The 13599-nt window shown below is 44.1% G+C and overlaps 1 protein-coding gene across 5 annotated transcripts in view; it reads right to left on the bottom strand.

Moving 5' to 3' along the window:
- The window catches only part of rabgef1l (RAB guanine nucleotide exchange factor (GEF) 1, like), a 28987-nt gene extending 16236 nt beyond the window's left edge, over nucleotides 1-12751 (bottom strand). Inside the window, exons 1-5 of one of the 5 annotated variants that reach the window (XM_051665199.1) lie at nucleotides 12604-12728; nucleotides 9956-10020; nucleotides 9468-9667; nucleotides 8968-9095; nucleotides 8458-8618 (exon numbers count right to left, since the gene is read on the bottom strand). In XM_051665199.1, the coding sequence (XP_051521159.1) occupies nucleotides 8458-8618; nucleotides 8968-9095; nucleotides 9468-9646 (468 nt within the window). In that variant the 5' untranslated portion in view covers nucleotides 9647-9667; nucleotides 9956-10020; nucleotides 12604-12728. Of the gene's footprint in view, nucleotides 1-8457; nucleotides 8619-8967; nucleotides 9096-9467; nucleotides 10829-12603 lie in introns of all 5 variants that reach the window. The other 4 variants (XM_051665200.1, XM_051665197.1, XM_051665196.1 and 1 more) reach the window with 4 other exon arrangements.
- Between the last annotated feature and the right edge of the window lie 848 nt (nucleotides 12752-13599).

Raw genomic sequence — 13599 nt, 5'->3', positions numbered from 1 at the left:
TTTGTGTTCGTGTGTGTGATCGTGTGGGTGTGCGTTTGTGTTCGTGAGTGTGTTTGTGTGGGTGTGTGTTTGTGTGTGTGAGTGTGTCTGTATTTGTGTCCATGTGTGTTCGTGAGTGTGTTTGTGTTCGTGAGTGTGTTTGTGTCCATGTGTGTTCGTGAGTGTGTTTGTGTGGGTGTGTGTTTGTGTTCGTGAGTGTGTTTGTGTCCATGTGTGTTCGTGAGTGTCTGTGTGTGTTCTCGTCAGTGTCTGTGTGTGTTCGTGAGTATGTGTGTGTGTGTGTTCGTGTCTGTGTGTGTATGTGTTCGTGTGTGTGTGTATGTGTGTGTGTGAGTGTGTGTATGTTTGTGTATATGTGCGTGCGTCAGTGTGTGTTTGTATATGTGTGAGTGTTTGTGTATATGTGCTTGCTTGAGTGAGTGTGTTTTTGTCTGTGTGTGTGTGTGTGTGTGTGTGCACGTGAGTGTGTTTGTGTCTGTGTGTGTGCGTTAGTGCAAAGTGAGTGAGTGTGTTTGTCTGTGTGCGTGTGTGTGCGTGAGTGAGTGTGTTTGTGTCTGTATGTGCGTGCTTGAGTAAGTGTGTTTGTGTGAGTGAGTGTGTTTGTCTGTGTGTGTGTGTGTGTGTGTGCGTGAGTGAGTGTGTTTGTCTCTGTGTGTGTGTGTGTGTGTGTGTGTGTGCGCGTGAGTGAGTGTGTTTGTCTGTGTGTGTGTGTGTGTGTGTTTGTGTATATGTGTGTGTGTCAGTGTGTGTTTGTATATGTGTGTGTGTTTGTGTATATGTGCGTGTGTCTGTGTGTGTTTGTGTATATGTGCTTGCTTGAGTGAGTGTGTTTGTGTCTGTGTGTGTGCGTTAGTAAGCGTGTTTGTGTGTGCGTGAGTGAGTGTGTTTGTCAGAGTGTGTGTGTGTGTGCGTGCTTGAGTAAGTGTGTTTGTGTATGTGTGAGTGTGTTTGTGTATATGTGCGTGCTTGAGTGAGTGCGTTTATGTCTGTGCCTTAGTGAGCGTGTTTGTGTGTGCGTGAGTGAGTGTGTGTCTCTGTGTATGTGTTTGTGTATGTGTGTGCGTGTGTTTGTGTTTGTGTATATGTGCGTGCTTGAGTGAGTGTGTTTGTGTATGTGTGTGTTTGTGTATATGTGCGTGCTTGAGTGAGTGCGTTTATGTGCGTGTGCGTTGAGTGTATGCTGTGTGTGTGTGTGTGTGCGTGAGTGAGTGTGTGTCTCTGTGTATGTGTTTGTGTATGTGTGTGTGTGTGTTTGTGTTTGTGTATATGTGCGTGCTTGAGTGAGTGTGTTTGTGTATGTGTGTGTTTGTGTATATGTGTGTGTGTGTGTGTATATGTGCGTACTTGAGTGAGTGTGTTTGTGTGTGTGTGTGCGTGAGTGAGTGTGTTTGTCTGTGTGTGTGTGTGTGTGCGCGAGTGAGTGTGTTCGTCTGTGTGTGTGTGTGTGTGCGCGAGTGAGTGTGTTCGTCTGTGTGTGTGTGTGTGTGTGTGTGCGAGTGTGTTTGTCTGTGTGTGTGTGTGTGCGTGCTTGAGTAAGTGTGTTTGTGTATGTGTGAGTGTGTTTGTGTATATGTGCATGCTTGAGTGAGTGTTTTTGTCTGTGTGTGCGTGAGTGAGTGTGTTTGTCTGTGTGTGTGTGTGTGTGTGAGTGTGTGTGTGTGCGTGAGTGAGTGTGTTTGTGTGCGCATGTTAGTGAGTGTGTTTGTGTGTGCGTGAGTGAGTGTGTTTGTGTGTGTGTGCGTGAGTGTGTGTCTGTGTTTGTGTATATTTGCGTGCTTGAGTGTGTTTGTGTATGTGTGTGTTTGTGTGTATGTGCGTGTTTTTGTATGTGTATGTATGTTTGTATATGTGCGTGCATGAGTGAGTGTGTTTGTGTCTGTGTGTGTGCGTTAGTGCAAAGTGAGTGAGTGTGTTTGTCTGTGTGTGCGTGTGTGTGTGTGCGAGTGTGTTTGTGTCTGTATGTGCGTGCTTGAGTAAGTGTGTTTGTGTATATTTGCGTGCTTGAGTGAGTGTGTTGTGTCTGTGTGTGCGCGTTAGTGAGTGTGTTTGTTTGTGCGTGAGTGTGTGTGTTTGTGTATATTTGCGTGCTTGAGTGAGTGTGTTTGTGTGTGTGTCTGTGTGTGTTTGTGTATATGTGCGTGCTTGAGTGAGTGTGTTTGTGTCTGTGTGTGTGCGTTAGTGAGCGTGTTTGTGTGTGCGTGAGTGAGTGTGTTTGTCTGTGTGTATATTTGCGTGCTTGAGTGAGTGTGTTTGTGTATGTGTATGCCTGCGTGTTTGTGTATGTGTGTGTATGTTTGTATATGTGCGTGCATGAGTGATGTGTGTGTTTGTGTATATGTGTGTGTGTCTGTGTGTGTTTGTGTATATGTGCTTGCTTGAGTGAGTGTGTTTGTGTCTGTGTGTGTGCGTGTGTATGTGAGCGTGAGTGTGTGTGTGTGCGTAGTGAGTGTGTTTGTGTGTGCGTGGTGTGTGTGTGTTTGTGTCGTGCGTGTGAGTAAGTGTGTTTGTGTATGTGTGAGTGTGTTTGTGTATATGTGCATGCTTGAGTGAGTGTTTTTGTCTGTGTGTGCGTGAGTGAGTGTGTTTGTCTGTGTGTGTGTGTGTGTGAGTGTGTGTGTGTGTGTGTGAGTGAGTGTGTTTGTGTGTGCGCGTTAGTGAGTGTGTTTGTGTATATGTGCATGCTTGAGTGAGTGTTTTTGTCTGTGTGTGCGTGAGTGAGTGTGTTTGTCTGTGTGTGTGTGTGTGTGTGTGTGAGTGTGTGCGTGAGTGAGTGTGTTTGTGTGTGCGCGTTAGTGAGTGTGTTTGTGTGTGCATGAGTGAGTGTGTGTCTGTGTGTGTGTTTGTGTATATTTGCGTGCTTGAGTGAGTGTGTTTGTGTATGTGTGTGTTTGTGTGTATGTGCATGCCTGCGTGTTTGTGTATGTGTGTGTATGTTTGTATATGTGCGTGCATGAGTGAGTGTGTTTGTGTCTGTTTGTGTATATGTGCGTGCTTGAGTGAGTGTTTTTGTCTGTGTGTGTGTGTGTGTGTGTGTGCGTGAGTGAGTGAGTCTGTGTATGTGTTTGTTTGTGTATACGTGCGTGCGTGAGTATTTTTGTCTGTGTGCGTTAGTGAGTGTGTTTGTGTGTGCGTGAGTGTGTGTGTGTGTTTGTGTATATGTGCGTGCGTGAGTGAGTGTTTTTGTCTGTGTGCGTTAGTGAGTGTGTTTGTGTGTGCGTGAGTGTGTGTGTGTGTTTGTGTATACGTGCGTGCGTGAGTGAGTGTTTTTGTCTGTGTGCGTTAGTGAGTGTGTTTGTGTGTGCGTGAGTGTGTGTGTGTGTTTGTGTATATGTGCGTGCCTGAGTGAGTGTTTTTGTCTGTGAGTGTTTGTGTGTGCGTGAGTGAGTGTCTGTCTGTGTGTTTGTCTGTGTGTGTGTGTGTGTGTGTGCGTGAGTGAGTGAGTCTGTGTATGTGTTTGTTTGTGTATATGTGCGTGCGTGAGTGAGTATTTTTGTCTGTGTGCGTTAGTGAGTGTGTTTGTGTGTGCGTGAGTGTGTGTGTGTGTTTGTGTATATGTGCGTGCCTGAGTGAGTGTTTTTGTCTGTGAGTGTTTGTGTGTGCGTGAGTGAGTGTCTGTCTGTGTGTTTGTGTATATGTGCGTGCTTGAGTAAGTTTGTTTGTGTATGTGTGAGTGTGTGTGTATATGTGCGTGCTTGAGTGAGTGTTTTTGTCTGTGTGTGTGTGTGTGTGTGTGCGTGAGTGAGTGTGTGTCTGTGTGCATGCTTGATTGAGTGTTTTTGTCTGTGTGTGTGTGTGTGCGAGTGAGTGTGTGTCTGTGTGTGAGTGTGTTTGTGTGCATGCTTGAGTGAGTGTTTTTGTCTGTGTGTGTGTGTGTGTGTGTGTGTGTGTGTGTGTGTGTGCGTGAGTGAGAGTGTGTCTGTGTGTGTGTTTGTGTGCATGCTTGAGTGAGTGTTTTTGTCTGTGTGTGTGTGTGTGCGTGAGTGAGTGTGTGTCTGTGTGTGAGTGTGTTTGTGTGCATGCTTGAGTGAGTGTTTTTGTCTGTGTGTGTGTGTGTGTGTGTGTGTGTGTGTGTGTGTGTGTGTGTGTGTGTGTGCGTGAGTGAGTGTGTGTCTGTGTGTGAGTGTGTTTGTGTGCATGCTTGAGTGAGTGTTTTTGTCTGTGTGTGTGTGTGTGTGTGTGTGTGTGTGTGTGTGTGTGTGTGTGAGTGAGTGTGTTTGTATGCTCTTCACAGAACTTCTCTGTATGTAACTTGAAAAGATATCATATGTTTTGTAAATAAAAAAGCAAACTGTGAGGAGAAAACGTGACCAAAGTTCCATGAAAGAAAGTTTGGACAGATTAGAGACACCTCACTGCACGTAAATGATTGTTGTTGTTGTTGAATTAATGACTGTAAAGTTTGACTATAACTATTGTCTACTGGCAACCAAATATTCATAAATGAAAATATGTCGAAACACACACACACACACACACACACACACACACACACACACACACACGACACACACAGACAAAAACACTCACTCAAGCATGCACACACACACACACACACACACACACACACAGACAAAAACACTCACTCAACACTGGAACTCAAGATGGCGCCTGGAACTCAAGATGGTGCCGAGTATGGCTGCTGCGTTGCGAGCTCCGACACAACATAGCAATGGTTTGTTTGTTTTGTTTACAATTCTTATGTTTTTTGTCTTGGATGTTGTCTGCCTTATTGTCTACGACAGACAAACACTTTTGGACATTGGTTCAGCAATCACACACTGTAAACCGGACTTCAAATTCCTCAATGCCGACCCACTGTTTACAAACACGCAAGCGGAGCCCTTTGTCTGGGCAGCATGGCCGCGGAAACGCAGGAGGAAAAGGGGAAACAGAGCCGGCGTTCTCATCAGAGTAAGACGCCACGCAAATCGACCCCCGCTACCCACTATTCTACTGGCAAATGTTCAGTCTCTGGATAACAAGCTCTGCGAGCTGAAAGCGTGGATCTCTTTCCAACGAGAGACGAGGGACTGCTGCATTATCTGCCTTACGGAAACTTGGATGTCTGCGGAGATTCCAGACTCAGCCATTGAACCCACGGGGTTCTCTGTGCACCGAGTGGACAGAGCGAAAGACCTCTCAGGTAAAACTAGAGGTGGTGGTGTATGTTTTATGATCAACAAATCCTGGTGTGATCAGAGGAACGTACATTCCATCAAGTCTTTCTGTTCTCCTGATCTGGAATTTCTTATGCTTCTGTGTCGACCATTCTGGCTACCGAGGGAATTCACAGCGGTCATTATCACTGCTGTGTACATCCCCCCACAAGCCGACACAGACCGGGCGCTCAAGGAACTGTATGGGAGTATAAGTGAGCAGGAAACCGCGCACCCTGAGGCCGCGTTCATTGTGACCGGGGACTTTAATAAAGCCAGTTTCCAATCAGTCGCACCAAAATATCACCAGCACATTAGTTTCAACACACGAGGGGACCGGGTTTTGGACCATTGCTACTCTCCGTTCCGGGATGGCTACAAATCCCTCCCCCGCCCACCATTTGGCAAATCGGACCACTCTTCCATTCTGCTTCTGCCCGCTTACAGGCAGAAATTGAAACAGGAAGCACCCACCCTCAGAACGATCCAGTGCTGGTCGGACCAATCAGACTCTACGCTACAAGACTGTTTTGATCGCACGGACTGGGAGATGTTCCGGTCCGCCTCTGATGACGACATCGAGCTTTACGCTGATAGCATAATGTGTTTCATCAGAACGTGCGTAGAGGAAGTGATTCTGACCAGAACTGTACGAATCTATCCGAATCAGAAGCCGTGGATCAATAGCGATGTTCGCGCGGCACTTAACGTGCGGACCTCCGCTTTTAATTCCGGGAACGCGGAGGAGCATAAACAAGCCAGTTATGCCCTCCGAAAAACTATCAAAACAGCAAAACGCCAGTACAGGAACAAGATTGAAGGACAGTTTAACACCACCAACTCTAGAAGCATGTGGCAGGGAATTAACATCATCACGGACTTTAAAGGGAATAAAAACTCCGCCATGAACACCGCTGCCTCTCTACCGGATGAGCTAAATACTTTTTATGCTCGTTTCGAGGGAAATAACACCGCCCTCGCGGAGAGAGCTCTTGCGGCCGAAGTTACAGAGGTTAGTTTACTCTCCGTCTCTGTAGCGGATGTAACCTGATCCTTCCGACGGGTGAATATCCGCAAAGCCGCGGGTCCAGACGGCTTTCCGGTCCGCGTCATCAGAGCGTGCGCGAACCAGCTGGCTGGTGTTTTTACGGACATTTTCAACCTTTCCCTCTCTTTGTCTGTAGTCCCCACATGCTTTAAAACATCCACCATTGTGCCTGTTCCAAAACAATCAAAAATAACGTGTTTAAATGACTGGCATCCTGTTGCTCTGACCCCCAACATCAGCAAATGTTTTGAGAGACTAATCAGAGATTACATCTGCTCTGTATTACCACTCAATCTTGACCCGCTGCAGTTTGCTTACCGCAACAACCGTTCCACTGATGATGCCATTGCATCTACAATACACACTGCTCTCTCCCACCTGGAAAAAAAGAACACTTATGTGAGAATGCTGTTTGTAGACTACAGCTCAGCATTCAACACCATAGTGCCCTCCAAGCTAGATGAGAAACTCCGGGCTCTGGGCTTAAACAGCTCGCTGTGCAGCTGGATCCTGGACTTCCTGTCAAGCAGACGCCAGGTGGTTAGAATAGGCAGCAACATCTCCTCATCACTGACCCTCAACACTGGAGCCCCGCAGGGCTGTTTTCTCAGCCTACTACTGTATTCCCTGTACACACATGACTGTGTGGCAACACATAGCTCCAATGCCATCAGTAAGTTTGCTGATGACACGACGGTGGTAGGTCTGATCACTGACAATGATGAAACAGCCTACAGAGAGGAGGTGCACACTCTGACACACTGGTGTCAGGAGCACAACCTCTCCCTCAATGTCAGCAAGACAAAGGAGCTTGTGGTGGGCTTCAGAAGAAAAGACAGAGAACACAGTCCAATCACCATCAATGGAGCACCAGTGGAGAGAGTCAGCAGCTTCAAGTTCCTCGGTGTCCACATCACTGAGGAACTCACATGGTCCGTCCACACTGAAGTCGTTGTGAAGAAGGCTCATCAGCGCCTCTTCTTCCTGAGACGGCTGAGGAAGTTTGGAATGAATCGCCACATCCTCACACGGTTCTACACCTGCACTGTAGAGAGCATCCTGACTGGCTGTATCTCCACCTGGTACGGCAATAGCACCGCCCACAACCGCAAAGCACTGCAAAGGGTGGTGCGAACTGCCAGACACGTCATCGGAGGTGAGCTTCCCTCCCTCCAGGAAATATATACAAGGCGGTGTGTGAAAAAAGCTCGGAGGATCAGAGACTCCAGCCACCCGAGCCATGGGCTGTTCTCACTGCTACCATCAGGTAGGCGGTATCGCAGCATCAGGACCCGCACCAGCCGACTCCATGATAGCTTCTTCCCCCAAGCAATCAGACTTCTGAACTCTTGATCTCCCTCGATCAAAATACATCAGCCCTGCACTTTATTACTCTTACTCTTATATCTCACACCGGACTGTCATAAATTATATTATTATTATTATATTATGTCTCTCTTCACAACTGACTATCAACCGACAGCCTGAATGTCAATACAGTACAATACTGTACATTCTATATATATATATATATATATATATATATATATATATATATATATATATATATATATACTTTTTTTTATATATATTTTAATTTTTAATTTTTATTGAATAATGTGGTTTTATCTATATAGTATCTATATAGTAAAAAACAAAAAAACAAAAACAAAAAACAAAAACAGCATATTGTATACTGTACAGTGTATGTTATTATTTGTATATTGTTGAGTGTAATTGTGTATAACAGATGTTTAAATTGTGTTGTGTTAATTTGATGTTTTAAGTTGAGTGTAATTATGTATAACAGATGTTTAAATTGTGTTGTGTTAATTTGATGTTTTAAGTTGAGTTTAATTATGTATAACAGATGTTTAAATTGTGTTGTGTTAATTTGATGTTATTGTAAATTGGTATATGTCTCATCACTGTCACGACTGCTATGTTGATCGGAACTGCACCCAAGAATTTCACACACCATTGCACTTGTGTATATGGCTGTGTGACAATAAAGTGATTTGATTTGATTTGATTTGATTTGATATTCATGTGGGTTACTTGCTTCTTTAAATGTTATAATGAGGATTAAAAATTGTCAATAAAAAGCATGCACATTATATAAGCTCTAAATCCATGAATATCTAAAGACTTGTTTATGTAACATCTAATGGATTATACACAATATTGGTTTAACTGTTCTACAAGCAATCCAAAGCATAAATAAACATGCACATCCGCATTCATCTTTTTGACCTTTTTATGCGCGATGTTCTCAGCGAAGGCGTGGCACTGTCTAAAGATGTCATATCCTGGTCTGTTGAATCTCTTCAGGAAGTCAATGAAGTGCTGGGTCACGGGATCACCATCTGCAGAGGTCGAGTGTCGAGTGACGGGGGTCGTCAGAGCTGCCGTGTCTGCAACAACAGGAACATGATCATCACGTGACTGACAAATGACCTGTTGATGAGGGTACCGCTTCATTTCTTATGAACTACCAGACAAAATTGAGGATTCCTGTAATTTAGAATTCCTGCTAGTGTACAGGGAAGTTGTCACAAGGATTATATTTAAGTAACTATAAGGTCTGATTACACATCTGTGTGGTTCTTTCTAGCAGTGCTTTTGTATGTGCTGCTTGCTCGTATATACTCAGATATCAGGTATTATTTTGTCATTGTTTGGTTCTCTAGTAAGTGTTAAAGCGGGACAGTATTGACACCGGAAGCAGAAACATGTGTGAATGTGAGAGTACTGAAGTCGCACCTCTCCTCACGGGTGTTTTGGGAGTGGAGGTGAAGAGTCTCTTTACGATGGGCACGCTGGATGCTGTAGAAGACGTGACGGAGGTCTGTGACTGAGCTGCCGCTGCTGCTTCCTCCTCTCTCTGTAACCTGACACAAACACACACACATCAAAAAAACACACACACACACACACACACACACACAAACAAACCCCCACACACACACAACACTCACACACACAAACAAACCCACACACACACACACACACACACACACACACACACACAAACAAACCCCCCCACACACACACACACACACATTAAACACAGACACACACACACACATTAAACACAGACACACACACACACACACACACACAAAAACAAACACACACACACACAACACACAGCTCTTCATCTGCTACAGGACAGACTGAAACGACAGCAGACGGTGAAACTCAAGAATGTTTGGTGTGTGTGTGTGTGTGTGTGTGTGTGTGTGTGTGTGTGTGTGTGTCACCTCTCGGCCAGCGCTCGGTCGTCCTGTATCTGCTGAGTTCTGCCGCACTGGTTCTTCTCTCGCCAGCATTTCGAGCAGAGGCCCTGCCAGATGGCATTACCATAGAAACTGCATCCTGCCTTACACATGAGGTCAGACTGCTGGACGATGATGCGCTGCCGTTCGCCCGGACAGTTCATCCTTCACTCAGAAAACACACACTGCAGTGCTTTAATGACTCATACTGATGCCACTATATACACTTTACAATTAAATGACAGAAAATGATACGTACACATATTTCTGAAAATAATCAACACTTATTATATTCACTTGAAAAACAAAACAAAAACAATGATTCATTCACATGGCTTTCAATATGCTAAATTGTAAACTAACAGAAGTGTTAACTCTTGTGTCAATCAGGCACAGTTATTGGACAATAATTTCCGATAGCATATTTGTGGGCAGAACTGAAAAAGTGTGTGTAAGCAAGGAGGTCTACAAACCTGACTCAGTTACACCAGTTCTGTCTGGAGGAATGGACCAAATTCCAGCAACTTATTGTGAGAAGCTTGTGGAAGGATATCCAAAACATTTGACCCAAGTTAAACAATTTAAAGGCAATGCTACCAAATACTAACAAAGTGTATGTAAACTTCTGACCCACTGGGAATGTGATGAAAGAAATAAAAGCTGAAATAAATCATTCTGTCTACTATTATTCTGACATTTCACATTCTTAAAATAAAGTAGTGATCCTAACTGACCTAAGACAGGGAATGTTTTCTATGATTAAATGTCAGGAATTGTGAAAAACTGAGTTTAAATGTATTTGGCTAAGGTGTATGTAAACTTCTAACTTCAACTGTATATGTGTGACGAGGAGGAGGGCGTGGCCAGGCCGTGAGGGTGCACAGCCGGTGCTGAATCAGCTGATCAGGGGATCAGGATAAGCAAGATAAAGGGGAGCCGGAGGCGCCAGTTCGAGAGAGAGAGAGATTGAGAGAAAGAGAGATGCATGTGTGTGTGTGTTTGTTTATATTTCATGTTGAGTTTTACAATTAAAACTTTTACAGTGGTACCAAAACCAAGGAAGGACGAGGGATGCACTGTTGCAGAGTCCTCGCTGCTGGCATCCACGTCAGGCTGTCTGCCTGAGGACGGAGCAGTCGCTGCCGTCCGCCGAAAATGGGGAGGAGCGATTCCATCTACCAGGGGCCGGAAGACTCGCTGTCACCCGCTGGAAGAGGAGCGAGCTGGCATCCGCCAGAGGGCAGAGAAGCAGTTGAGGACTGGGCGACAGTGCATCCCTCCTCCCTCCCGAGTTTCGGCACCACTGTAACAGTTTAAAGGACGGGCAAGGAGGAGGTGGGAACCGGCTGAACAGTAAACATAAAGTTTTAATTGTAAAATTCAACATAAAACAAATATAAACAAACACACACACACACACACAGACAGACACAAATGCACACACACACACAAGTACATACAGAGACAGACACACACACACACAGACAGACAGACAGACAGACAGACACACACACACACACACACACACACACACACACAGACAGACACAAATGCACACACACACACACACACACACAAACACACAGACAGAGGCAGACACACACTGACAGACAGACACACACACACACACTGACACACATGCACAGACAGACACACACACACACACTGACACACATGCACAGACAGACACACACACACACACACAGACCAACAGACAGACACACACACACACACACACACACACACACACACACACACACACACACAGAAACACACACACAGACCGACAGACAGACACACACACACACACAGACAGAAACACACACACATACACACCGACAGACAGACAGACACACACACACACACACACACACGGACAGACAGACACACACAAATACAAACACACAGACAGACAGAAACACACACACACACACACTCTCACACACACACACACACAATCTCACACACTCCAACACACACAGACACAACACAAACACACACATTCACACACACACATTCACACACACCCATACACACCCACACACTAACACACAGACAGACAAGCACACACACACTCACAGACACACACTCACAGGCACACACAGACAGGCACACACACTCACAGGCACACGCACACACACAGGCACACACACAGGCACACACAAACTCACACAAACTCACAGGCACACAGGCACACACACAGACACTCACTCACAGGCACACACACAGACAGACACACACAGGCACCCACACAGGCACACAGACAGACACACACACAGACACACACACAGACACACACACAGACACAGACACACACTCACAGACAGACACACACACCCACAAACTCACAGGCACACACACACACACAGACACACACACAGGCACAGACACAGGCACAGACACAGGCACACACACAGACACACACACAGACACACACACAGACACACACACTATCAGTGTTAAAATGACACATTTCACACAAAAGATTATAGTTTACATGCTAATACTAAACATTTATTTGTGTTGAAAGAAAAATAGAAATCAAATGATTTATCATTTATTTTGGTCAAATGACATGCAGCTCAATGACCAGTGCAATAAATTAAAATGATTTCTATTTAACATTTTTAAATGAGATTTTTATTTTTTATTTTTTGGGCCCAGAGCAGAGTATAACATTATAAATAATATATTATTACTTTATATAAATATAAATACTAACACATTAATATTTTGAACAACTGTATTAAAATGGTAATCAATGGACTGTTGATTAAATAACATGATCAATATCACAGAAGACGACACCGGACTGAAGGAATGAGCCATATATATATATATATATATATTCACATAGCATATCTACAATCCAGACATGAATTATAATTATGCTCAGATAATCTAATGTCATTAAATCAGATGAATGTTAATATTAGGATTTGAGTCTTCTGTACACCGGGATATTTCATCAGTTTACAATACTCTGACACCTCAATAACACAAAGCTAACAATGTAAACATTATAATACATGATCACTCAAGACCGAGAAGTATGATATTACAGTCTGACAGCATGAGTGATGTATCTCTGTATTACTGCCAAGTCTGAACACTCTCTCACCTGTCAGATGCACTAAACTTGAGGAACAGATGTTTCAAGCAGCTTCAGTTTGAGTTTAATCGATCACTAATCACGTGTTTGTCATCGTCAGATCGCATTTAATCATCTGTGTTGTTGACAGAAATCCACCACCGGAAGTGCTGCAACGTCATCTAACTGTGAAACGCACTTCCGCCTGCCAGCCGTCAAAATAAAAGAACAAGATGGACGTTCATTGAGCTGATTTTGTGTGTAGATAAAGAACTCGGATGCCACATTGTTTTAGTGGGTAAACACAGCTCAGATCAGCATATTATGATGAAGTCAGATCATTTAAAGAGGGAAGCTGTATTTTCCCTGGAATGGATGTTAGGGGCTGGTTTGAGGAAGATACAAGGCTTGTGTAATTTAGTCATAGAGAATAGAAGGATACACGATATCCTGAAATAATGAGGCTGAACATACATCACCCTAGGCCTCTTATAAAGGGATTTTATTATTATTTGGTAATATTGCACTAAATACTGTAGGTGGCGGTATACACCAAAGGTATGTTGTTTGCCAGTAAATTACTAAAGAAGAAGAAGGTCCATCTATTCCTGTTCATACTGTATACATAAATCGGGTCACCCAGAAATGAACACGTTCTGTGGCTCATTTGCAAACCCTAGTGTGCTACCTACCTAGACAGCATTTTAAGCACCATAGGTGCTGCAGAAGAACTGGTTTTTGAACTGCAGGTCTTAGCTGGCCACCAAACTGGGCTGTGTTTCCCAAAAGCATCATAAGTAGATCTTAGAAACCATTGGTGCCGATGGTCCCTACAATCAACTAAAACTCGTGATGCTTTTGGGAAACGCAGCCCTGGTCAGTCTTTTTTATTATTTTATTTTTATTTAGAACAATGCTAATAGTACAAACAAGAGTACATGTAGAAAAAACATGTCAGGGGCTTACAGGAAAAATTACATGGAAAAAAAAAATTACAGTTGTATAGTTCGTATTGCTTTCAAATTT

The sequence above is a fragment of the Myxocyprinus asiaticus genome, chromosome 31 (genome assembly GCF_019703515.2).
Source record: "Myxocyprinus asiaticus isolate MX2 ecotype Aquarium Trade chromosome 31, UBuf_Myxa_2, whole genome shotgun sequence".
Lineage (NCBI taxonomy): Eukaryota > Metazoa > Chordata > Actinopteri > Cypriniformes > Catostomidae > Myxocyprinus > Myxocyprinus asiaticus.
Note: the sequence above shows the minus strand (reverse complement) of the source record. Positions and strands in the feature narration are given on the sequence as shown.